At 45.0% G+C, this 26,713-nt stretch overlaps 1 protein-coding gene across 1 annotated transcript in view; it reads right to left on the reverse strand.

Annotated features, from left to right (window-relative positions):
* Positions 1–3,722: 3,722 nt before the first annotated feature.
* Positions 3,723–26,713, reverse strand: part of LOC144798619 (mothers against decapentaplegic homolog 6-like) — a 47,674-nt gene continuing 24,683 nt past the window's right edge. Inside the window, exon 4 of the mRNA XM_078669576.1 lies at positions 3,723–4,931. Within this exon, the coding sequence (XP_078525702.1) occupies positions 4,396–4,931 (536 nt within the window). The 3' untranslated portion in view covers positions 3,723–4,395. The remainder of the gene's footprint in view (positions 4,932–26,713) is intronic.

A 26,713-nucleotide genomic window follows, 5' to 3' on the forward strand; every position in this document is an offset into this window, starting at 1 on the left:
TGTGTAATAAACAACTAGCATGTGAGTCTCGTGCTCTAAATATATTAAAATATGATTATAGATATACAATGTAACAATATTATAAACTATCTTTGGTAAGGCAAAAAGATGTTTTCCAAAGGGTCCAGTTCTTAGGCACTTAAGGAATCTTTTAAACACACTTGTGATTCTTGCAACAGCCCATTTCTTAACCGCATGCGCGCTAGCGGTTTTCCCGCTGTGCGCTGCGTTTTTCAAATTACCGCGTTACATGACGAGCTCAGCTCGTCATCAGCGCACGGCACGTTACGCTCATGACGAGCTCAGCTCGTCATCAGCCCCGAAGGGGTTAATAACAGCAATGGTTATGTCCTCCTATAAAGGCGAAAACTTAGCTTTTGCCAGATCACTTAACCAAATTATTTAAATCCCTGTCTGAACTTTTTTTCCCGCAAAGTTTTTATTGTTATAATGGCAGTGTTGTTTCCGTAGCTCGGATTGGTCAAGATGGTGATATTGACCGGAGTCAATGTATGCAATGCGCACCACAAACTGATTTGCCTGTGAGGCTTCAATATAAAACACCTCAATAGTAGTCATTTACAGCTGAATTCGAAGGTGTGTCCTGCAGGTTGCACACTAATGCCCGCAAAAAGACCACTGGATGCCGAAAGCTATGGCTCTGCTTATATCCATGGCCACTGGAATTATGCGGCAAAGTTGGGCCAAATTAAGAGGCAGGGTTGAGTAAATTATGCAGCAAGAAAGGGCAAGTTATGTGGCGTAATACAGCACATTGTGTGATAGTATTACTTCATTAGTTTATCATTTCTGAGCTTGTAAACATTGTCTGGGCATTGGTTGCACCTCATTAGAACCAGTTTAACACCCAAATATATCAATAAGCACCAGAAAGGTGACCATTCAACCCTTATGAATGGCCTCCCACTGCACAGTAGCATGTTAGTGTGTTTTAGTAAGTTTTGAACTAATTGAGCTTGAAACAATTTTTTTGTTAAAATCTGCAGATTATGTACCAAATTATGGATTATGTGGCAAATGCGCCAACTCGATAACTAGGAGAAAAATGCCACAGCTGTACAATCGCATAATTCCAGTGGCCCAGTTTATTCCCTGATGATAACGCAGGTGTGAGAATACACGAAAAGCAGTTTTTGAGCCTTCTTAATGAGGATATGTGTGGCACTACTGCCGCCTAATGGTAATCATTAGTAATACATCTTAACCAAGACTGTTTTACATTGGTGCCGTTCAATAGGGCGCCAGAACCTGAGATTCAGACATTACCAGGATCCTCACAAAGGGGGCACTGCTCAGGTTATTTGCCCCGGGCTCTTCTATTTTCAGGGCCCCTTGCTGACACTGCTAAATATGTCACTATAAATCTGTTTTTGTGATATATTCTCGATAAGGCTGGTATCCTTAACTGCTACAAAGTATTGCAATCAACCCAGACACCGGCCCTGCATTTCATTTGTGACCTGAGCGCCACAAAAGCTCCTGGCAAGCCTCCCTTCTATCCCCTTCCGAGCCAGAGGTGCATCAACATTTTTAAATGCAGGAAAAGAGAAGAAATAACCTTAAACTTATGAGCCAATGACATTTTCCTAGATTGTATTTGTATGAATTATGGCTTCAGATTTGGAGACTCAAAACAATTGTAATCTTTCAGAAGTCTATTTTTCCCACTTTCGATGTCTCTCCGGGTCTATCACTATTCTCTCATTGACAGATTAGGACTCAAAAAAATCTCTCTGGCTCCAGTGACTTCTATTTTAATCTCAAAATTGAGAGCATACGTCAGTTGCTTACACTGGGCACCACACCTTATTCCAGACTTCCATTTTGTTTTGCTGGGAAAGCAGTTTACTCCCAAAATGCCCACTGTGCATTTACCACTCTAAAAAAGGAACATCTCCCAGAATAGTAACTTTACGTTACTTAAATTCCTATCCCACCATTGTTGGCTGTACTATACAATCCATGCACTTTCCACTTCCTTCCAAAACGTCATGGACCATGGCCCCCCAGGCTTTGAGGGAAACAGCCTGAAGCAGCGGTACTACCAGAATGGGATGCACACAAGGCGTTGGCTGGTGTCTGGCTTGTAAGTGGTGCAGGGAAAGTAAAGCGTCCAATTTCCATAGTCCGCAAACATCAAACCAGTGTCGGATTTGTAAAGCGTGCCCTTGAATAAGTGTGATACAATTTCCAGAGTGGGTAAAGGAATGACTGCGGTCCTATTTGAGAGCAAATAATAGAATTTTTGGGGTTACACTTCCATAGGGTTTTAAGTGGGATGTGTCCTTTTGGGTCTCAGAGGCAACAGTAATTTAAAACGGACTTTGAAAGGGTCCCTTTCGGGCACATATTGCTGTTCATTACAGGGCAAAAACAGTGACTGATTTCTCAACATCAATATCTTGGTTGCTGTAAAAACCATTAAGGCAATCCATACCAGGCATGGTAGCTCCTGTTTACGTTTCAAATGTTTTACTTAATTTATTTCCATATGGGTATTTGCTTTTTGCAGAATGTTGATTTTCTGTCGCTTTTTTTAATGCAGCATATGACTTTGTTTATGCTGACGGTGAACAAGATAATCTTTAAGTGCCTGTGCGAGTCAAGGTAGTGGGTGGGTGTTTATAACAGACCACGATTCAGAGCTCTAGAGTTGAGGCTGAAGACATAGCAAGGTTCTCACCGCGCCCGTCAATGGGCAATAAATGTGTTCGGAATACATGGTCATCCAACCTTTGACATCACTGCAGAGCACACAGAAAAATGGTGCCATGTGACAATTGTCATTGAGATTATATTTTGAAAAATGTGAAGAGGAACAAAGCTGCTGAAATATTGACAGGTCGAAAGTGAAAGAAAATGCAGAATGTAAAAACAGGTGAATGGGTGAGTTGTGTGTGTAGGGCATGGTAGAGTGAAGGGGATGCAAGGACATACATGGAGGAGAGATTGACAAGAGGTTGTGAAGCAGGAAAGAGATCTGGCGTGAAATAGGCAGATGAAGGATTTCATCAAGACATGGCAAAAGAGTGTCAGTGTCTCACAGGGAGGCCTCAGAGGAAACTGGCGTGGACAGCATGAGTGGTTGCGACCCTCTGAAGGCCACTACCCCTACCGCAGATGCTTAATTCACAGTTTCAGAATTAAAACAGTTTCAATTTTAATTACTGACAGCAAGATCTTTGTTGATACTCATCCATCTGATAGAGTTAGCAAACATTGACAAAGGCAATAGGCCTCGCTCGTTTTAGGCACATGTCCCTTTTGTGTGATATGTCTGGACGCAATAGCAGAAAGCTCACAGAGAGGCACTCAAATGCTAGTTAGCCGGCACACTGTGTGAAGCACAGGATTTTAGTTCACATGATTATGCTATGTATTTAATCACACAGGCCATGCCTCCTTCCATGGATTCATAGCTGCATTTATTTGGCCACGTCCCTTTTAGAGATCCTTTGCCTTTTTCATCCCAATGAAAACCCTGGCCTTATAGAGAAAGTGGTCCTATTACCATGGTCCGATTTGCAGAGTGAAGTCATGAAATTTTGGGGGTTTGGCAAGTAGAGGTGGCGATGCATCGACTGGTTATTCCATTTGCTGAGTTGGCCACAGAATGCCTGTGGTTCAATTGAAGAGTGCATTCAAGACACTTTTGGCATTCGACTTGTAGAAGTTGTGAAGCAGTGATGGGGATTCCATGTGCAGGGTGGGCCGATGAACGACTGTGGTCAGATTTGCAACGTAGTCCACAGAACGCCTATGTTGTGATTTACAGAGTGGGAATAGGTACAAATGAGGTCCATTTTCTAGGACAGGCAATGGAGTAATGATCTATGATTCATAGATTTGTTGATGAAATCACCAGAGTGCAACTTGCAAAGTAAATGTTGGAATGACTGAATATGGCAATGGAATGAAAGGTATCAGATTTCCAGATAAGGGAATGGAATGGCCAGGGTACCATTTGTAGACTGGGCAACTAAGATACAATTTGTAGAGCTGCGATTTAAATAACTGGTGCCCGCTTTGTAAAGTGTGCCATGGTGTGACGAGTAGGTGATCTGGAGAATTGATGATGGAATGGCTGGTACTTGATTCAACGAGAGATTGTAATGTCACGTCTGGCATCTTAGCAGAAATGGAAGTGGAACGGCTGTAGAGTTGACAACTGAACGAATAACTACAGTTCTATTTGTAGAGCTTGTAATGTAATAGCTTGTGTTTGCTTTGTAGAGGTCATGGAGACGTAGGGGTTTATCCAACTAGTTGTTTATAGAATGGTTAGATCCATGCTCTGGAGTGGGTGTACCAGCCATGGAGTCTTGGAGGTAAGTAGATTACTCTTGCGTAGCCTCCTCTACAGTGGATTCTCCCTCACCCAGGTCTGTTTAGTAAGATCTCCAGCCAGCAGGGACAGGAGGTGATAAACTGCCTGGAGTAGCGCGGCCCCCAACCTTTGGCAAAGCTGATGCGGGCGCTGTCAGGGTCACAGGGCCCATCTCCTGCACTGAAGGGGCTGCGATGTGCGGGCGATCTATCGGCGTCGAAGACCTTCATGGAGTAGCCGGGCAGCACCTTGTGCACCGCCAGGTTGCGTTGGCTGCTTGACGTTAGCGTGGGGGCGTTGACGAAGATGGGATGTTCACTGCGGTTGTAGGCCCAGACGCCATCTTGCTCCTGACTCAGTAGCAGGCCCTGACCAATTTTTCCCCGGGTCCGGCGCACCGTATCGCTGCGAGCCCCAATACCAAGATGGCCGAGGCAGAAGCCATTGCCCTTCGGCAGGTCGCTGAAGATCTGGATGGACGGCTCGTGAACAGCATAGAGGCAGCCAACACGGGCACGGTGTTCCCAGTAGGCAATCTTGCACCAGTAGCCATCGTTTATGGTATTTCTGGAGATCGTTGTGTCTGGGAAAACAAAAGATAGAAGTGAACATCGAAAAAGCTCAGCAACATTGCGTAACACAAGCATTGCACACTGGGAAATGGCGACATTTCCGGACACAGATCACTGTCTCTGAAAGGCGAGTCAAGAATGGCATTTTCACTGGGACAGTTGTTCTAAATCAGTCATGAATATTGTTCTGATCGAAAGGAGATTGGACGAAGAAGTTTCTGGGAGCGGGGAAAGAGCTCACAAAATCAATGAATGATCCCTGATGCCAAATTTCAATGTATTCTCATTTTATTAGGGCACGACTGGGCCTGGGTCACGAGTGGAAACTTTGAACGTTTTCAATTAATTAACTAGAAAATATTCCATGTAGTATTGTGACACAAATTTGGACATCAAATCAGGTTCCATTAGAACATGCAACTCATATTTACTGTGAAACAGAATATGCTCTTTACAGTTACTGGGACACAGAAGATGGCCTCAAAATTAACATGGTACTAGGTGAGCAAATCAGGGGAAAGGAGTGCTTTTGGAATATGTGCTCATCAACACTATGCCACAGAACACATCCATCTAATATTCCCTAGAACATGCCGCTAAGCGTTCCTTTGCCGCAGAATTTGCCCAACCCAGGTACTGTCACTTACATTAAGATACTCTCTAAACGGAGGAGTGGAGAGGTGGAGTGTGGGTGGTGGAGAGAGAAGAGGCGCAAGTAAGACAGAGGGGCGGGTGTGATAGTAGACAGACACATAAGGTATGAGTGAGAAGTGGCGAGAGGTAGATGAGAGAAAAGAAAAAGACTGATATAAAAAGAGATAACGAGAGAGAGAAAGAGGGAAACAGGTATGGAAAAGAAACATAAAAAACATTTAATTCCAAAGAATGGAGGTAACAGAAGAAGATTGGGGGCGTGAAACGAAAGAAGACAAGAGGCATGGGGTATAGAAGCAAACATGTAAAAACAAACAACAACAAAAAACACTGAAGGCAAAGAATGAAAAAGAGAGCGAAGATGTGGGACTAGGCAGTGGGGCAAGTAGATGAGCGAAATATATTTTTTTTAAAAGACAATAAGTGAATCAAAAACAAGACAGAGAGGAGCACAGAATGAAACATAATGAGCAGGATGAGAGAAAGAAGCAGCGAGAAGGAAACAAGAGCCATTAAGGAGGGAGAGAGCTGGGCGGCGGAGGGCTGGCGACAGCCATTCTGGGAGCGGATGGTATGCGCGGGTGGGCGCCAGGGCCTTGGCAGGGACTGCGCCTTTGTGCCTCCCAGACAGAGCGGCTGTGTTTGGTGCCGGTCCCGGAAGGCTCCCTTCCTGCTGAGCCTGGGCCAGGCCCGTCGTGGAGACGGGTCCTAGTGAGCAGTCAGGAGAAGCGGCGGGTCCCAGGCTCACCACCCAGGCCCAAACAGACATGATGGGAACCATGGGGAAGGGATAATGGGGGGGGCAGTGGACATGCAGGAAGAAGGGAAGCGGTGGTCCCAAGTGACCAATAGAAACACCGCTCTGAAGTTTCCAAAGTGCACGCGTGGGCACCTCATCCATTCCAGGTATTAACTTTGCATTCTGGGACTTGTAGTCTTAATGATTCCATTAGCTATTTAAGACGGAATGCCCCAGAATAAAAAGCAAACATCTGGCCTGGAGGAGCTAGATCTTAAGGACTCTGCTGAGGGTCAGACGTGGCGGGGGAGCATTGAACAGATTCCCTGGACCCCCTTCGATGACCAGCCAGGCAAAAGTGGGAGGGAGACTGTAGACCAGCATTGGAGAAAGACTATGGTCAGACCAGATTAAGGGCTGGTTTGGTGGGCAGTAAACTTGGAAGGTGTGCTGAGCTCAGAGTAGGCCCCACGCGTGCGTCACGACATCACGCTCCCCTGAATTGCGTTTCCTCCCCACAGAAGGGTCGGGCTTGTCCTAAAATAGCCATGCTGGAGGGAGCCAGGGAAAAACCCGTCCCCCGCCCCCTTGATTGTTTTTAGGGAGCGGAAGCCGGAGGCCACCGGCGTTTTTCCTCTGCTTGCTTGTTATTTCCTTTCCTGACTGCGGGAGCCCGTGCTTGTACTTATGCTAAATATTTAAAGAGGCAGCGTCCTTAGAAACCCACGCGGTCAACGTGCTGGACTGTGCGTGCATCGGTGTCACATAGGGATCGCCCTCCACCTCCACAGCTAGTGTGATACCGTGACTATCCACTGGGCGTCGCTGTTGCACCAGTGTCTGCCTACAACATCCAGGAACTAAGCCAGGGTCTTACTCTCCATGGGTTCTCGGTGTCACTACAATACTAACATGAACTTCCTGCACCCAGTAATTCGACCAGGGCAAAATTGTGACTTTCCACATAGGCAAGGTGCCTTGAATTATGAGATTATGAGTTTTCCGCATAGTTATTGATCTGCTGCCTTTGCTACACAATCCATTGTCTGCTAAAATAAGCTGCAGATTTTTACGAAAAAGAATGGTCCTGGCTCAACCGCATCAAGGGTTACTAAACATTTTGTGCATTCATGTGCTATGGAAGGCCATTTGCAACAGTTGCCTCGTCATTTTTCAGTTGTTTATTTGCTGTATTTGGTCTTAAACTGGTACTAACGGGGTTGAATCTGTGCCCATCAGTAAATCTAAACACAATACGTGCTGCATTACGCCACATTATTTTCTTGCCACATAATTTAGTCAAACTCTGACGCATAATTTGATCTTCCTCGTTGCATAATTCCTGTGGCCCTGCACTTAGGTTGACTGCTTCAGGGGTGTATTTTGGTTCTCCACAGGATCAGCACCGGCCTCTGGTTGCACGTTCAGGGTGGAGCTGACAATAGTTTGGACCGGACCGATCCTATTGGAACAGGACCAAGGCTTATTTGCATATGGCTGGTCTCTCTCTGAAGTGCAATAGTAGGTGAAAAAAAGATAGTCTGTAATGCTTTCCAGGTCGATTTCCAGTGGCCGAGTCTTTTGCAAGCTTTCCACCTCTCATCTTTGTGTTCGCTTTTAGGCTTTGCCAATGCCATATAGGGGCTTGCTACCCATGTCACCGCTTCAGCTGTGCCTACCTCCTCCTCTCAATATTGTGACTGGCCTGTGGGGGTCACTGCTGCACCAGCGCCTTCTTCCAAAAGATCTCAGTTGATGCCATGTTGTGAATTGTCACCAAGTAGCGCTGTGCCACATATGTACCCGGCAGCACCTGAGTCGATATCGGACTCTTGCTTGCCATGGTGTATATTTGCTGCATCTGTTTATGTAAATTTCATTCAGGATCTCAGCAAGCGGCGTACTGGGACTGGCCGCTAGGTGTCACTGCATGACTGGTTCCTGTCCCCTCTAGGACTTTATCGAGTGCCATGCTGTAACTGGCCACTGAGTGTCAGTGTAGCACCAATATCTATAGAAGATGGAAAACACGGATTGGCCACTAGATTTCCCTAATAAATTGTTTTATGCTTCCACTAAGACGTGTGTCAATCCACTATGGAGGATGGTTATTAGATGCCACTAAAGTGCCAGTGTCTAATTCCCTAAGTCCTCGGTCGATACCCAATCGCCACTGAGTAATAAATGAATGAAGTAAAACTTATAAAATGCAACCGCTGCCTCAGGAGGCATCTCTAAAAACACTGTCCCTACCTCCTCTCCTCCTTAGGAAAAACTAGAGAGACTGCTATATAAGGCCCGCCACTTAGTTCCTGAAAAGTAAATACGTGCACTCGGCAAACTATATTCTTATAGCCAGATGCCGGTGATGCCGAATACTGCGATTGCCTAGTCTTGATTCTACCTCATGCTTATATCTTCTACCACCCTACACTCAATGTATGTTTCACTCTTGCAGTTCTCTTTCATCCCTCCTTTCTCCTTTGTTACTGGGATGTATGTCACTGGTGACGTACAAGTAGTGAAGATATATGTCACATTTAGCAGATCCTGAGATCCGGTGAGGTGAAGTAGCCCACTACAAGGGAAGGTTCTAGGATAAGACAATAAATAACCAGATCATAAGTTACAATCCTACATGTACCACGAAGGTGGTTCCTTTTAACAAGCTGCCATACCAACGAAACGCGTCTTATCCGTGTTGATTTTAAGATAGTTACAACTCATCTAGCTCATGATGTGAGTCAGAAAAGCATGGAAACTGGCGGTAGTGGACTCAGACTGTTCAGATAAAGAGACTACAATCTGTGAGTCATCCGCATATGACACAAACGAGAAACCATGCTGTCTGATGAGACTGGCAAGTGGGGTGACGTATATATTAAACAGAGTTGGCGACAGTGCCGATCCCTGCGGCACGCCACACGGGAGAAGGAAGGATTCAGATTGTAGATTTTCCCAATGTGTGGTCTGTTCCCTAGCCTCTAGAAATGAGGAGAGGAGGGACAGAGCCGAGTCCCCAATTCCCACTGCCTTCAGCCACTGCACTAACACTGTGTGATTCACGGTGTCAAATGCTGCTGATAGGTGGGAGGATGAGGATGGCCCTTCTCCCCATCTACCTGTCTCCGAATCTCTTCTGTTGCCATGACAAGCACAGTCTCTGTTGAATGACACAACCGGAAACCATGCTGACTTGAGTCCAGCTGATTGTTAACATCTAGATATGCAGTCAGCTCCTGGTATATCGACCTTTCAAGAATTTTGGCTGCAATCGGCAGACACAAGATAGTTCTTAACCTCCAAGGTATCAAGGGCTGGCTTTTTCAAAATTGTTCTAAAGCAAGCTTTTTCACAGGCCGACAGATAAATGTAAATGTTGTTATGTAAATGTTTTTGAGCTTGTAAAGCGCACTGCTACCCATCCATAGGTCTCTTGGCGCTGTATAACTCTGGGGAACCCGTCCTGGCTTTCCCTGTGGGATGGTCCCTTGGTGGGAGTCCCCAAGGTGGAGCCAGGCATCCCCGGAATTGGTGGGGCTGTTGTGGAGATTAGGCAAGCTAATGCCCAGAGTTGCCGAGTGGAACCCCTGATTAGAGTAAGCACCGAAGCGAGAATTTTCGAGTCCGCTGACCAAGGTCCACGACCCTGCCGCGTTGGGAATTGAACCCTGGTCCCAGGCCAACTTCTGCTCTCGGGCCTGCCGCCTCTAACCAGTGGGCCACACTACTCCACTTGACCCTGATTCTGTTACTAGGTTTAGGATGGGAGTTAAGTGTTTACTTATAGACCCAGAAACCAGGTGCATAACGGCCGGTGGGCATGGATCCTTCGGGGACACCAATTTGGTAGATAGCAGGATATTGTTGACTTCATTGGGTTTAAGCGCGCTGAATCTGTTAAAATGACGGTGCAACGTCTTATCCTTCATTATTATATTTAGGCCATTTTCATTTACCTGCATATTGTTCCGAAGGTCGTCATAGATCAATTGTACCTTCGTTTGGAAAAATTTCACAGTTTTCTTGCAAAATGCGTGGTCTGTACTGAATAAAGATCTCTGTTGTGGTTTAGATAGCAACTGAATGGGTTTAAACAGCTCCTTAGAGGAGTGTTTGACCGCCTCTATTTTTGCAGTATAGTAAGTCGTTTTTGCTGGTATAATAGCCTCTTTATATTGTTGCAGCGCTATATTATAAGCGGCATTATGCTCTCTACTATAATCAGTTCTCCATAAGCGATCCGATTTCCTACAGATGGCTTTCAGTCTTTTCAGCTCAGGACCATACCAAGGCGATGTCGCCTGGGACCTTCTTAATCTGATAACTTTCTCGGGCACCACCTTATTTGCTGCCATAGCTATCCAGTTATCAAACTGGATGGCCACCTCATTGTTATCAGAGACCTGTAAGGGAGGACAGCTGTTTAGGGCCTGCTCCAACTCCAACCCTTAGACTTTATTCCATCGTCTAATTTTTATACTAGCTAATTTATTTGTGACAGGCTGAGATGGCTGTGTAAACTTGATGTTAAAGTGTATCGCCATGTGATCAGTCCACGGAAGAGGAGACGTTTTAATCAGCATGACGTCAGTATTGTTGGCAAAAATGCCATCAAGCGTGTGACCAGCAGAATGTGTAGGTCCCACCACTTTTGAAAAAAAAAGCCACTGCATGGGCTGCACATCCAGTGGTATCTATGCGCTTTACAGCTGATGTCCCACATACAAATCGTTCAGCTGTTGTGCAAGGTTCAGGGCGCATGCATAAAATGTAGAGCAAAGCAGGTCAGAACTATCCAAGCATATGCCACAGAATACCCTTTGAAAATCAGGAAATGAACTGAATATTCAAATAAAGGGTTTGTAGAACAACTGGGGAAGTTTAGTGATTTGAATTATCCTGCACCTCTATTTTTAGCCTCAAATAAATATGTAATTTTATGAAAATCTACATATTTTCCCATGGACCAAAAGTGCAATCAGAGGTCTGACCGAGGGCCGCCTTGATGCCAAAGCGAAAGACATTAAAAACAAGAACATGGAGGGGGAGAGGTGTGCGAATCGTACAACCAGTATTTAATTTGCAAAAAATTAAGGGCCAGGGACCAACTTATTCCTCATGGGGCAACTGCAGTTGGTGCAACCCACATACCACTTTAAACTTCAGGTTTGAGTCCACGTTTTATATATTTTTTAAAGATAAATTAAACAAGTAAAGGATCCACTAATAAACTGGGTTTATAAATAACAAACACAGCACCACCATGTGGTGGATTCTCATTAGTAGGGTCCAGTGTTTACAATTAAGTACCGGTGCCAAGCACCGGAAAACACAGGCACAAATTAAGCACTGCGTAAAACACTTTTTAGGGTTTCGTTCTGTACCGCGCGCCTCTAAATTAGGCCCCTAATCTCTTCAAGCGACATGAATCTGACCAGACATTGAGAGTATAACGTGTGATTACCGTGAGTTGAAATCCATTTACAACTTCATGGAGTTAGCATTTACTATTCGTGGTCACTCATCTTGAAGAATAGAGTGCACATAGGGAGTACCCAGGTTATCCTAAAGGAATAAAATACTGTTGGGACATCAATGGTACATAACAATATCCACCACAGATGATACCTCGACACTGTGGTCTCATTTATTGGACCCGATTCACAAAGGTAATCTTAGACCAAAAGTCTAAGTTTACGACTCTTGGTGTTCACAAAGGTGAGTTACAAGTAGTATCTTTATGTCCGCACTCGTGGCGGAATCTTGGCACTTGGAGTGTAGATCCGCCTGAGTGTGGAGATTTCACTCCACACCCAGAGTGTAATCTCCGCACTCGGAGCGGAAGAAGATTCCGCCCGAATGCAGACGTAAAGATACTACTCGTAACTCACCTTTGCGAATACTGAATGTCGTAAACTTAGGCTTTTGGTTTCAGTTTACCTTTGGGAATCAGGCCCATTGTTTACAATACAGCTTTGTGAAATAACAACATTCTAACACTCTACCTACCATTGGAAAAGTGATTTCAAAAGTACCAAAATTGCATATATTGTCTTTAGTGGATTGAAAAATTGGTCAAATAACTGCTTTGCTTTAACAAGGGGTTTTCACCAGTCCCTGGACTTGCCCAACCCTTCTTTGGGCTAACATAAAGACTTGGGCAGTGCCCTGCAATCCAGGGAGCTCATCTGCTGGCTAACAGCCTCTTCGCTGTCGGCATTCACATCCCTTCGATGCGTCAATGAAGGTAAAACTATGTTGGACAGGATCTATTTTGCTGCAGATTCTTAACCCCAGTGCCTGTGCCAATACATGATGGTCCTTCACAAGCACCTCTGTACAGCTCTTGTTTAGTGTGCAGGGCAGTGTGAAGGGCTTAAGCCAAGGTCCCTCAAGGTTTCACAGCCCTTCTTGTTTGTCTTACATCCTCCTAGTTGGCGGCAGTCAGCGCAGTAAACAACATCCCAGTGCTGCTGTTTACCAAGGAACCGCAAGAAAATGAGGAGGCGGTGCTGTGGCCGCGACTAAACATCTACGCAGACAAGCAACTCCGCACACACGATGATGGGGTATTCGTGATATATAAGAGCGGCTCTGTAGGGTTGCACGCAGGGTGCAGTGGGCAGCTGCACAGTGAGTCTTTGGAGAGAAACCACCCAACCTATGTCTCAGTCACCCAGAATCTCCTACCCTATGTAACCCCAGTGCATCCATCACACGTGCAGTGGTAGATTACCAACATGGAAAGTGGGGCCTGTGCAATGGTATCCAAGGGTGCCAATACCTAGAGAAATATATGTAGCAGGGAGCCTGAGAACAGCAATCTAATGGAATCTGGGCTAGGCAATTAAACAAACAAATCAGTTCCCTATAGACTGGTAATCATTCAAAATTCTAAACTGGTTCAACAATAATATCACTATTGGACATACGAATCTGACTAAAGTTGGGCAAGCCTATTCAATAAGCCTTTTCTTTGTATATTACATTACCCACATACAGAAAAAAGTGCATTTCATTCACAACATGTATTCTGTAATTACCACAAAAATCTTAATTACATGAACTTTTTTGGGACAGTCTGATTGATACAGTCTTTGTATTCTTTAATGGTGGTGTTCCCATGAACATTTAATGTGTGCAATACACCTAAAAGGTATTTACAATATGGACCTGGCAGAACCAAAGACTGCTTGCTTGCATTGGAGTCCAACTTTTTTTTTATATAAAAAGGGACAAAGTCCAAAGATTTATCTATGTAAGCAGGGACTACTGTTGTTATAATGGTCGACATGTTTCGGTCTGTAATTGGTCAGGGCCTCCTCAGGATGATCGCACAGGATCGCATAAGACACATTGTCCCTTGCTCAGCTCACACAATGGCTTGGCCTCACGACACACTCAGGGGGCCACACCTTAGATCCCATCTGCTCTATTTTTTCTATCCCGGTTGAAACCCCCATTCCAGTGCCCTGGTCAGATCATTTTCAGACATATTTTTCTTGGGAACTGCTAGATGGCAACGTCTCGCCTTGTTATCAGCGAGAGCCAGTCTTGCTAAAATTGATCTGCTCTCATTCAACCAGGCCTTGGAGGCCACTAGACCCCTTCCTGCCAGCAATCTTGTAGGCAAGCTTTCTGGATTCGCAAACTGGATCTCTAACACCGTTGATCTTATAGCCCCCTCCAATCGTCAGAGGCACTCCAGAGACTCTCCTTCTAATCCCTGGTTCACTCCTGCGCTAAGGACATTGAAGCAGGAGTGCAAGAAACTGGAGAGAGCCTGGTGTAAGGAGTATCACCCCGGGGATAAACTTATGCTGAGGAAAAACCAAAACATTTACTATACGGCTATAGTGCAGGCCAAAAGCCTTTACTATGGGACCAGAATTGATGCAGCGAAGAATAACTCAAAGGAAATGTTTGCCATAGTTCAAAGTTTCCTGGCTCCTAAAGCTCAATCAGGTATGATCCCATCCTCTGTCTCTTGGTGTGAAGATCGCTCCAATTTTTCATGGAGAAAATTCACATTGTTCAGGCATCTTTTAGTTCTTGCACAAAGGACTCAGGCACTCCAATGGTTGGAAGGGCCTCAGGAGCCCTTCCTTCACATTCGTTGGCGGCCTTTACCCCCATTGATCTACCCAGATCTCTCAAAATTTTAAAGGGTTTGAAATCAGGATCCCCTTCGGACCCCTGTGCTGCCAGACTTCTGGCTGCCCTAGAAGATACTGTTAATCCGGAAGTCAATAGACTTACCACTATGTCCCTCCTTGAAGCTTTTGTCCCGGTGACCTGGAAGCAGGCCATGATTCTCCCCCTATTAAAAAAGCCCTCACTAGACCCCATGTGTCCGATAAATTGCCAGCCGATTTCCCTTTTGCCTAGTGTGGCAAAGGTATGTGAGAAAGTGGTCACTAGAGAGCTGACCGATTTTGTTGAAAGGGCAGGCCTTCTCCATCCGGCACAGTCGGGTTTTAGGGCCTCTTTCATCAATGTGCGGATGTGCGGATTCCGGCCCGTATCTTCGGCTGCTGATTTATGGAGCAGACCGACACGAGCAATTAAAAGCGCAGTATTGAGTTCCTGCCACTGAAGTTTTTTAGTGAATATATTTGGATCCTAAACATTGGATGGTTGTAAACCTGCAGTTGTTGGAGTGGAATTTCGACCTTCATGCTAAATCATTTTTGATTGGCCGGCTGTAGAACAAGGAATTGTACGCTCAAAAATGATCTGTCCTGAAGATGACCGCGTAATTTCCATGCGGTTGAAACGCCGTCGACGCTTTGTGTGGCCATAATTCATTAACCACTTCAGTGCTGCGCGAATTCCTCTGCAGTGCTGAAGGTTCTAAAGAACCTATGGACTCATTACGGAACGGTTCCGTCATGAGCACAGGCCAACCGACGCTCATGATGGAACCGTTCCGTCATGAGCACCGAAGGGGTTAAGGACACATCATTTTGTTTTTGTTGTTCCTTTTTGTATTGATAATGTTTGTCTGTTAGCCACTAGTTTGGCATGTGGAATGTTTGCTTTTGTATTTGCCAACTCTTCTTTGAGCGCTATGATTCTTTTTTGAATTTTTTATGAAAAATATTTATAGAATAAATTATAACTGATTTTGAAAATCCGTCAATGTGTGTATATAGGCTTCTTCTTCTTCTTCTTTATTTAGTTTTTTCACTCTAATGTTTATTGTTTACGTGTTAACTGTGTTCATTTTCACCTGAACCGTCTGTTTGGTGGAATAGCTATATAAGACCCGCCACTTAGTTCCTGAAAAGTAAATACGTGCAGACGGCAAACTATGTTCTTGTAGCCCGCTGCCAGATGCCGGGGATGCCGAATGCCACGATTGCCTAGACTGGATTCTACCTCATGCTTATGTCTTCCACCACCCTACACTCAAGTATGTTTCACTCTTGCAGTTCTCTTTCATCCCTCCTTTCTCCTTTGTTACTGTTTTCATATCTCCTCAGTCTTTCTTCCCTTTCTTCTTGTCTCTTTCTTGGTCTGGACCAATCTCTGATGGTGAAAATACCTCCTGATCCACAAAAATGTGTTCCAGTGCTCACCGGCTGCCACCAGTGGCAGCGATGAATCTGCCTGAGCTCCTTCTGTTTGATTACTCATAGTGGCTAAACAGTTGTGGTAAAAAAGAGCGTCCATTCCATCCCTGTAGCTCTGGATCACTGACAGAATATCGGAAACAAAAATATTGTGTGGACAGAATAAATATAGAGGTGCCAAAGATCGAGAAGGTATGTGCAAATAGGTAAGTATAGAGTTACTATTCTTAACTCCACATCTATGCACCTTGACCATATATTTATATATCGTCAAGGTACATATATGTGGAGTTATTTATAGTAAAACTTTGCTCACCTATAGAAACTTATCTTCATTACATTTTTGTCCCAGATATTCTTGACACTATTCTTTGTTCACTATGTGCCTGTGAGTACTTGTTGTCACTGTTTGTGGCATGAGTTGGGACCCATTGGGTGTTTAAAAGACCCCTCACACACCAACCTGGTTGGTGTCATGCTTCATCATCGGGGTCCCAACCGGGTGGCCGAATGCCTGGTGACATACAAGTAGTGAAGATATATGTGACATTTAGCAGATCCTGCGATCCGGTGAGGAGAAGTAGCCCACTACAATCCCGGCGGAGAGAGGGGTAGGACACTGGCCTACGACACAGGAGACTAGAGCCTTATACACAGAGGCATCATCCCAGATGTACGACCCGCCGGGCATTGATGTTGCATATAAATCTTGACTATTAGGCAAGGAACAGTGCTACAGAGGTACAACATTCCCGCAACCGGTAATGAGCACATAAATTTGATGTAGGCATTATCATTATTGTTTGTAGACTATACCACAGAGGTCCTGATGAATCGCGAGTCAATGTACCATAGCGAGAAACATGTCGACCGATTTTTTAACACTTCCTAGTCTAGTCTAGAGCAAGGAAACATTAAATTCCAGCAAGCCCAGACTAGCTTCACTTTTAATTGTAGCGAGAGACCGCCCGAATAAAGTAGTCTCAGGTACCCTTTGCTCCATTTTAATTCACATTCCGGTCTACAACCCCCCTGGCCCCACATCTGCACCTCACCCATAGGCAGTTGGATTAAAAGATCTCCGCCAAAGAGACCCTCTTTGAGGTGTGCCCGTTGGGTATTGGACCACCTACCCAACGAGGAGCACTGCCAATGATGAAGCATGACACCTGCAAGGGTGTGTGAGGCAACTATATCCAACGTAATGGATACCCAGTGGTAGGCTTGCAAACGCTAACCACCACGCTTCCTCTTCCCTGTGACCAGCACACCACACAATTCTTCTTCTCTAGGAACAGCCTTGTCCATCTTCTTTTGATTATTAATCCTTTTAACAAGCTGCCATACTACCGAAACGCGTCTTATCCATGTTGATTTTAAGATAGTTACAACTCATCCAGCTCACGATGTGAGTCAGACAAGCATGGAAACTGGCGGCAGTGGACTCAGACTGTTCAGATACAGAGATGACAATCTGTGAGTCATCCGCACATGACACAAACGAGAAACCATGCTGTCTGATGAGACTGGCGAGTGGGGTGACGTATATATTAAACAGAGTTGGCGACAGTGCCGATCCCTGCGGCACGCCACACGGGAGAAGGAAGGATTCAGATTGTAGATTTTCCCAATGTGTGGTCTGTTCCCTAGCCTCTAGAAATGAGGAGAGGAGGGACAGAGCCGAGTCCCCAATCCCCACTGCCTTCAGCCGCTGCACTAACACTGTGCGATTCATGGTGTCAAATGCTGCTGATAGGTAGGAGGATGAGGATGGCCCTTCTCCCCATCTACCTGTCTCCGAATCTCTTCTGTTGCCATGACAAGCACAGTCTCTGTTGAATGACACGACCGGAAACCATGCTGACTTGAGTCCAGCTGATTGTTAACATCTAGATATGCAGTCAGCTCCTGGTATATCGACCTTTCAAGAATTTTGGCTGCAATCAGCAGACACAAGATAGTTCTTGACCTCCAAGGTATCAAGGGCCGGCTTTTTCAAAATTGGTCTAAAGCAGGCTATTTTTCCAGGCCGACGGATAAATCCCTGACTCTGTTACTTGGTTTAGGATGGGAGTTAAGTGTCTACTTATAGATGCAGAAACCTGATGTATAACGGCCGGTGGGCATGGATCCTTCGGGGACCCTGATTTGGTAGATAGCAGGATATTGTTGACTTCATTAGGCATAAGCGCGCTGAATCTGTTAAAATGACAGTGCAACGTCTTATCCTTCATTATTATATTTAGGCCATTTTCATTTACCTGCATATTGTTTCGAAGGTCGTCATAGATCAATTGTACCTTCGTTTGGAAAAAGTTCGCCATTTTGTTGCAAAATGCGTGGTCTGGACTGAATAAAGTGTTCTGTTGTGGTTTAGATAGCGATTGAATGGGTTTAAACAGCTCCTTAAAGGAGTTTTTGTCCGCCTTTATTTTTGCAGTATAGGAAGTCGTTTTTGCTTGTATAATAGCCTCTTTATATTGTTGCAGTCCTATATTATAAGCTGCCTTATGCTCTCTACTATGCTCAGTTCTCCATAAGCGTTCAATTTTCATACAGATGGCTTTCAGTCTTTTCAGCTCAGGACCATACCAAGGCGATATCACCTGGGATCTTCTTAATCGGATAACTTTCTCGGGCACCACCTTATTTGCTGCCATAGCTATCCAGTTATCAAACTGGATGGCCACCTCATTGTTATCAGAGACCTGTAAGGGAGGACAGCTGTTTAGGGCCTGCTCCAACTCCAACCCTTGGACTTTATTCCATTGTCTAATTTTTATACTAGCTAATTTATTTGTGACAGGCTGAGATGGCTGTGTAAACTTGATGTTAAAGTGTATCGCCATGTGATCAGTCCAGGGAAGAGGAGACGTTTTAATCAGCATGACGTCAGTATTGTTGGCAAAAATGCAGTCAAGCGTGTGACCAGCAGAATTGTGTAGGTCCCACCACTTTTTGAAAAAAAAGCCACTGCATGGGCTGCACATCCAGTGGTATCTATGCGCTTTACTGCTGATGTCCCACATACAAATCGTTCAGCTGCTGTGAAAGGTTCAGGGCGCATGCATGAAAGGTAGAGCAAAGCAGGTCCGAACTATCCAAGCATACGCCACAGAATACCATTTGAAAATCAGGAAATGAACTGAATATTCAAATATAGGGTTTGTAGAACAACTGGGGAATTTTTGTGATTTGAATTATCCTGCACCTCTATTTTCAGCCTCAAATAAATATGTAATTTTATGAAAAATCTACACATTTTCCCATGGACCAAAAGTGCAATCAGAGGTCTGACCGAGGGCCGAGGGCCGCTTTGATGCCAAAGCGAAGGACATTAAAAACAAGAACATGGAGGGGGAGAGGTGTACGAATCGTACAACCAGTGCTTAATTTGCAAAAAATTAAGTGCCAGGGCCCAACTTATTCCTCATGGGGCAACTGCAGTTGGTGCAACCCACATACCACTTTAAACTTAAGGTTTCAGTCCACGTTTTATATATTTTTTAAAGATAAATTAAACAAGTAAAGGATCCACTAATACACTGGGTTTATAAATAACAAACACAGCACCACCATGTGGTGGATTCTCATTAGTAGGGTCCAGTGTTTACAATTAAGTACTGGTGCCAAGCACCGGAAAACACAGGCACAAATTAAGCACTGTGTAAAACACTTTTTGGGGGTTTTGTTCTGTACCGCGCGCCTCTAAATTAGGCCCCTAATCTCTTCAAGCGACATGAATCTGACCAAACATTGAGAGTATGAAGTGTGATTACCGTCAGTTGAAATCCATTTACAACTTCCTGGAGTTAGCATTTACTATTCGTGGTCACTCATCTTGAAGAATAGAGTGCACATAGGGAGCACCCAGGTTATCCTAAAGGAATAAAATACTGTTGGGACATCAATGGTACATAACAATATCCACCACAGATGATGCCTCGACACTGTGGTCTCATTTATTGGACCCGATTCACAAAGGTAATCTTAGACCAAAAGTCTAAGTTTACGACTTTTGGTGTTCACAAAGGTGAGTTACGAGTAGTATCTTTATGTCCGCACTCATGGCAGAATCTCTGCACTTGGGGCGTAGATCCGCCTGAGTGTGGAGATTCCACTCCACGCCCAGAGTGTAATCTCCGCACTCGGAGCGGAAGAAGATTCCACCTGAATGCTCGTAACTCACCTTTGCGAATACCGAATTTCGTAAACTTAGGCTTTTGATCTAAGTTTACCTTTGGGAATCAGGCCTATTGTTTACAATATAGCTTCGTGAAATAACAACATTCTAACACCCTACCTACCATTGGAAAAGTGATGTCAAAAGTCCCAAAATTGCATATATTGTCTTTAGTGGATTGTAAAATTGGTCAAATAACTGCTTTGCTTTAACAAGGGGTGTTCACCAGTCACTGAACTTGCCCATAACTTCTTTGGGCTAACATAAAGACTTTGGGGCAGTGCCCTACAGTCCAGGGAACTCCTCTGCTGGCTCACAGCCTCTTCGCAGTTGGCGTTCACATCCCTTCGATGCGTCAATGAAGGTAAAACTATGTTGGACAGGATCTATTTTGCTGCAGATTCTTAACCCCAGTGCCTGTGCCAATACATGATGGTTATTCACAAGCACCTCTGTACAGCTCTTGTTTAGTGTGCAGGGCAGTGTGAAGGGCTTAGCCCAAGGTCCCTCAAGGTTTCACAGCCCTTCCTGTTTGTCTTACATCCTCCTAGTTGGCGGCAGTCAGCGCAGTAAACAACATCCCAGGGCTGCTGTTTACCAAGGAACCGCAAGAAAATGTGGAGGCGGTGCTGTGGCCGCCACTAAACATCTACGCAGACAAGCAACTCCGCACACACAATGATGGGGTATTCGTGATATATAAGAGCGGCTCTGTAGGGTTGCACGCAGGGTGCAGTGGGCAGCTGCACAGTGAGTCTTTGGAGAGAAACCACCCAACCTATGTCTCAGTCACCCAGAGATTCCTATCTTCTGTAACTCCAGTGCATCCATCACACGTGCAGTGGTAGAATACCAACATGGAAAGTGGGGCCTGAGCAATGGCATCCAAGGGTGCCAATACCTAGAGAAATATATGTAGCAGGGAGCCTGAGAACAGCAATCTAATGGAATCTGGGCTATGCAATTAAACAAACAAAGCAGTTCCCTACAGACTGGTAATCATTCAAAATTCTAAACTGGTTCAACAATAATATCACTATTGGACATACGAATCTGACTAAAGTTGGGCAAGCCTATTCAATAAGCCTTTTCTTTGTATATTACATTACCCACATACAGAAAAAAGTGCATTTCATTCACAACATGTATTCTGTAATTACCACAAAAATCTTAATTACATGAACTTTTTTTGTGACAGTCTGATTGATACAGTCTTTGTATTATTTCCTGGTGGTGTTCCCATGAACATCTAATGTGTGCAATACACCTAAAAGGTATTCACAATATGCACCTGGCAGAACCAAAGACTGCTTGCTTGCATTGGAGTCCAACTTTTTTTATATAAAAGGGACAAAGCCCAAAGATTTATCTATGTAAGCAGGGACTACTGTTGTTATAATGGTCGACATGTTTCGGCCTGTAATTGGTCAAGGCCTCCTCAGGATGATCGCACAGGATCGCATAAGACACATTGTCCCTTGCTCAGCTCACGCAATGGCTTGGCCTCACGACACACTCAGGGGGCCACACCTTAGACCCCATCTGCTCTATTTTTTCTATTGCGGTTGAAACCCCCATTCCAGTGCCCTGGTCAGATAATTTTCTGACATATTTTTCTTGGGAACTGCTAGATGGCAACCTCTCGCCTCATTATCAGCGAGAGCCAGTCTTGCTAAAATTGATCTGCTCTCATTCAACCAGGCCTTGGAGGCCACTAGACCCCTTCCTGCCAGCAATCTTGTAGGCAAGCTTTCTGGATTCGCAAACTGGATCTCTAACACCGTTGATCTGATAGCCCCCTCCAATCGTCAGAGGTACTCCAGAGACTCTCCTTCTAATCCCTAGTTCACTCCTGCGCTAAGGACATTGAAGCAGGAGTGCAAGAAACTGGAGAAAGCCTGGTGTAAGGAGTATCACCCTGGGGATAAACTTAATGCTGAGGAAAAACCAAAACATTTACTATACAGCTATAGTGCAGGCCAAAAGCCTTTACTATGAGACCAGAATTGATGCAGCGAAGAATAACTCAAAGGAAATGTTTGCCATAGTTCACAGATTCCTGGCTCCTAAAGCTCAATCAAGTATGATCCCATCCTCTGTCTCTTGGTGTGAAGATCGCTCCAATTTTTTATGGAGAAAATTCACATTGTTCAGGCATCTTTTAGTTCTTGCACAAAGGACTCAGGCACTCCAATGGTTGGAAGGGCCTCAGGAACCCTTCCTTCACATTCGTTGGCGGCCTTTACCCCCATTGATCTACCCAGATCACTCAAAATTTTAAAGGGTTTGAAATCAGGATCCCCTTCGGACCCCTGTGCTGCCAGACTTCTGGCTGCCCTAGAAGACACTGTTAATCCCGAAGTCAATAGACTTATCACCATGTCCCTCCTTGAGCTTTTGTCCCGGCGACCTGGAAGCAGGCCTGATTATCCCCCCATTAAAAAAGCCCTCACTAGACCCCATGTGTCTGGTAAACTACCAGCCGAATTCCCTTTTGCCTAGTGTGGCAAAGGTATGTGAGAAAGTGGTCACTAGACAGCTGACCGATTTTGTTGAAAAGGCAGGCATTCTCCATCCGGCACAGTCGGGTTTTAGGTCCTCTTTCAGTACCGAATCAGCTCCGGTGGAAATTCCCGAAGCCATCTGGGACTGTTTGGATGCCAGCGGGAGGACTGCCTTGGTTTTGTTGGACCTCTCGGCGGCATTCGATACAGTTCCCCACGGTTTGCTGCTTTCCCAACTGGCTGAGATTGGCATATCAGGCACGGCCTGGGGTTGGCTCAAATCCTTCCTCGAGGATCGGACGCAGAAGGTGTGGCTCCCACCGTTTTCCTCCTCGCCTAAGAATGTGACCACTGGGGTCCCGCAGGGCTCTTCCCTGAGCCCTCTTCTTTTTAATATCTATGTCACTCCTTTGGTTTAGCTGGCTGAGGATCTAGGTGCGAAGATAATGGCATACACCGACGATACCCAGCTCCTGTCACATGGGGAAAAACGAGTACTCAACTTCTGCCGCCAAACATTGCCTGACTGCAGTTTTTCGATGGATGGCTGCCGCAGAACTTAAATGTAACGAGGAGAAATCAGAAATCCTCCTTTTTGGAAAGTTTTTCCTTCTGTTTAGGGAAACACTCTTGCCGGCCGACTCGACGCTTCTTGTGTCATCAGGGAATCCCGTCAAGAATTTAGGGGTTTGGTTGAAGGAGAACCTCACATTCTCGACTCAGATCAAAAAGCTCTCAGGGACCTGCTTTGGATTTTTAAAAATTCTTAAGAAATTCCTCCACCTTCTATCTCAGGCGGCCAAGGAGACAGTTACCCGAGCCCTTATCCTTTCTAGGCTAGATTATACCAATGCTTTATACATCGGCGCTCCAACTTATTTACTAAATAAACTACAAGTAGTGCGGAATGCGGCTGCCAGGCTCCTACTCAACATTCCAGAAGGGTAGCGTGAGACAACATCGTTGCACCCTACACTGGCTGCCCGTAGTGGAGAGGGTTAATTTCAAGTCCTTAATCATTGCCCACCGTGCTCTGTAAGCGACAGGGCCTGGCTACCTTATTTATTATTTATTTATTTATTAATAACATTTCTAAAGCGCGAACAAAAGCCCGTGGGCGTCTCGGCGCTGAGATATCTGCAGTATTTAACCAGAGAAGGAGAAACTGGATTTAATGATTAAAGAGCCAGGTTTTGAGTCGTTTTCGAAAAGACCAGAGAGAGGGGCTTGTTTTTATGGCGTGCGGCAATGTGTTCCAAAGTTTAGGAGCTGACACCAAGAATCTTCTGTCGCCCCAGGTAACCGATTTAGTACGGGGAATCATGAGGTCATTTGAGGTGGAAGAGCGCAGTGTTCTGTTGGGACAGTAAGGAGTCAGATTTTGAGTGAGAAAAACTGGTCCGGAGTTGTGCAACGCCTTGTACACAATGCACAGGGTTTTAAACTTTATCCTGTTTCTGATGGATAACCAGTGAAGATCTCTAATTGTTTCTGAGGCAGATAGATATTTGGGGATCTTGCCCAGAAGCCTGGCGGCTGAGTTTTGAATGGTCTGAAGTTTGTTTATGACTCTTCCCTGAGCATTTATGAACAAGGCGTTGCAGTAGTCCAAAGTGGATAGTACCAGGGAGGTAACCAACGTTTTGCCAGCTGTGTCAGGGAGGAAAGGGAGAATTTTTTTGATGAGTCTCAGTTTGTGAAAGGCGGAGGATGTGATTTGATTGGCATGTGGGAAAAAGCTAAGTCGATCATCGAAGATGACGCCCAGGTTCCTCACCTTACTGACTGGCTTAGGGGGAGGACCTAAGGACACGGGCCACCAACAGGATGACCATTCAGGGGTGAGATGTCCAAAGATGACTACTTCCGTCTTGTCGGAATTTAATTTTAGGCAATTGGAGGCCATCCAATCCCCAATTGCCAACATGCCCGATTTAAAAACTTCGGCTATTTTATGGCCATCATTCTTGATGGCAAGGACCAACTGAGTGTCATCTGCATATGAGGTAAGACTCATCCCGTAAGCTCGAATGACGTTAGCTAGGTCCGACACGTAGATATTGAAGAGTGTCGGACTTAGGGATGAGCCTTGAGGGACCCCACATGGCAGCGACAGAGTGGAGGAATGAAATGGTCCTAAAGTGAGCACCTGAGTCCTGTCTGCAAGAAATGAGGCCAAGAGTTCCTTGGCAGTTTGTCGAACACCCATGTTTTCGACACGGTCGATTAAGGTAGCATGATCGACCTTGTCGAAAGCCGCCGATATATCCAGCAGTATTAAAACTGCTGTGCCCCCGGCATTACGGATGGATCTGATGTCATCCGCGGCTTTAATCAGAGCCGTCTCTGTCCCATGGAATCGGCGGAAACCGAACTGGGATTCGTCCAGTAGGTGGTGTTTCTCTATAAAAACAGAGAGTTGTAAGTTCAGTACTTTTTCGGCAATTTTTGCCAGGACTGGAAGGCTAGCAATCGGGCGGTAACTTTTTGGATCGGCCAGATCGAGAGTTGATTTTTTTAATAACGGCTTGAGGAGGGTTTTTTTAAGAGTGGCTGGGTAAATACCTGTCCTGAACATAGAGTTACAAATTGAGGTGATAGCTGGGAGAAGGACATCGATAACTGGTAATATTACTTTACAAGGGCAAGGATCAAGTGCAGAGCCAGATCTAATCGTAGATATAATGTCCGCTGTCTGGAAATTGGAAATATCTGCAAACTGAGTGAGAGTAGGACCTGTACAGGTGACAGATGACGTTATGGAAGGTGTATCGGTGTTATTTGAAAAGGCTGCGCAAATGTCGTTGACCTTACTAAAAAAGAAGTTGGCCAAGGCGTCATATAATAGTTGGGAGGGAGGTGGTGTGCGGTTAGAAGAGTAACCAGCTAACTGCTTAGTGGTTTCGTACAGCGCCTTATTGGAATTTTTGGATAACTCGATTCTATGGCTATAAAACTTTTTCTTAGCCTCACTAATCATAGATTTATATTTTATATTATATACCTTCAGAAACACTTTCTTTTTCACACCCCTACAATATACTTGCATTCTTCTTCTTCTCAACTCCTAGCCCAAGTCCCGCGTTGCTGCCTGCAAAGGACGTGCGGCAGCTCTCTGGCTGTGAAAGCAGCTCTAGCTTGGAATACACTGCCTCCTGATCTCTGACGCTCCCAGAACCCAATTCATTTTAAAAAGAAGCTGAAAACCTTCCTATTCCCCTAAATCTGGTCCCTCTCTATATCTCTAAAGGCTCGCGCTGGAACACTCTTGTAGTATCTGTGCACGGTATAAATGAAAATAACATAACATAACAATGTACCGAAAAACGTGTGAAAAAACACATACATAAAGCCTCACTTCACGACCCATGCAGGTTAAACAAATGCTAGTGCTTCATATGTAGGGCTGTAATATGACAACAAAACATATCTAGATCAGGCTTACTTCAATTTACTTGCACGTTCTATGGCACTGCAACACTAAAGAACCACTTTTCATAATCTGCAACACATATAGAGGTGGCCAGTTAAGAACCCTATGGTGACAGGAGTGGAAGCCACCATTAAGGACCAAAAGCTTTCTTACCACACCGGGTGTCTGTAAAACAGATTATCGGAGCCAATCTGGACATACAACTAGGAACCAAATATGTCTTCTTAAAGGGAACAAAAAGTGAAAGAATCTTGCATTTGTTTACATGTTACTTTAAGCTGCATGGTGTCCATGGCTGTGATCTTACGGTTAACAAGAATTGTGCTCATGTAGACCTCAGTCTGGACGTCCTCTCTACACACGCATCCACAGGTGCCATCATTTGTGGGACCTGGATGCTGGACATAATCACAGGTGCTGTGTCTAGATCTAACTAGAGAGTGGGTTGCCATGGGGCCCTTTTGGAGTGAAAAGAAGAATCAACAGTACCCCCATTCTAATGGCGCGAAGCATGCTCGTGCAGAAGGACAGTGAGGACTCGTGAATCCTGTGGCGAGCTTGTGTAGGACAGTGCTTAATTTGAGCCGGTGGTTTCCGGTGCTTGGCACCGGCACTTAATTGTCAACACCAGCAATTGTGACTGTCTGCCACAAGGTGGCACTGTCTGGCTAATTTAGAGCTGACCACAATAGCAGTTAATTA

The sequence above is a fragment of the Lissotriton helveticus genome, chromosome 12 (assembly GCF_964261635.1).
Source record: "Lissotriton helveticus chromosome 12, aLisHel1.1, whole genome shotgun sequence".
NCBI lineage: Eukaryota > Metazoa > Chordata > Amphibia > Caudata > Salamandridae > Lissotriton > Lissotriton helveticus.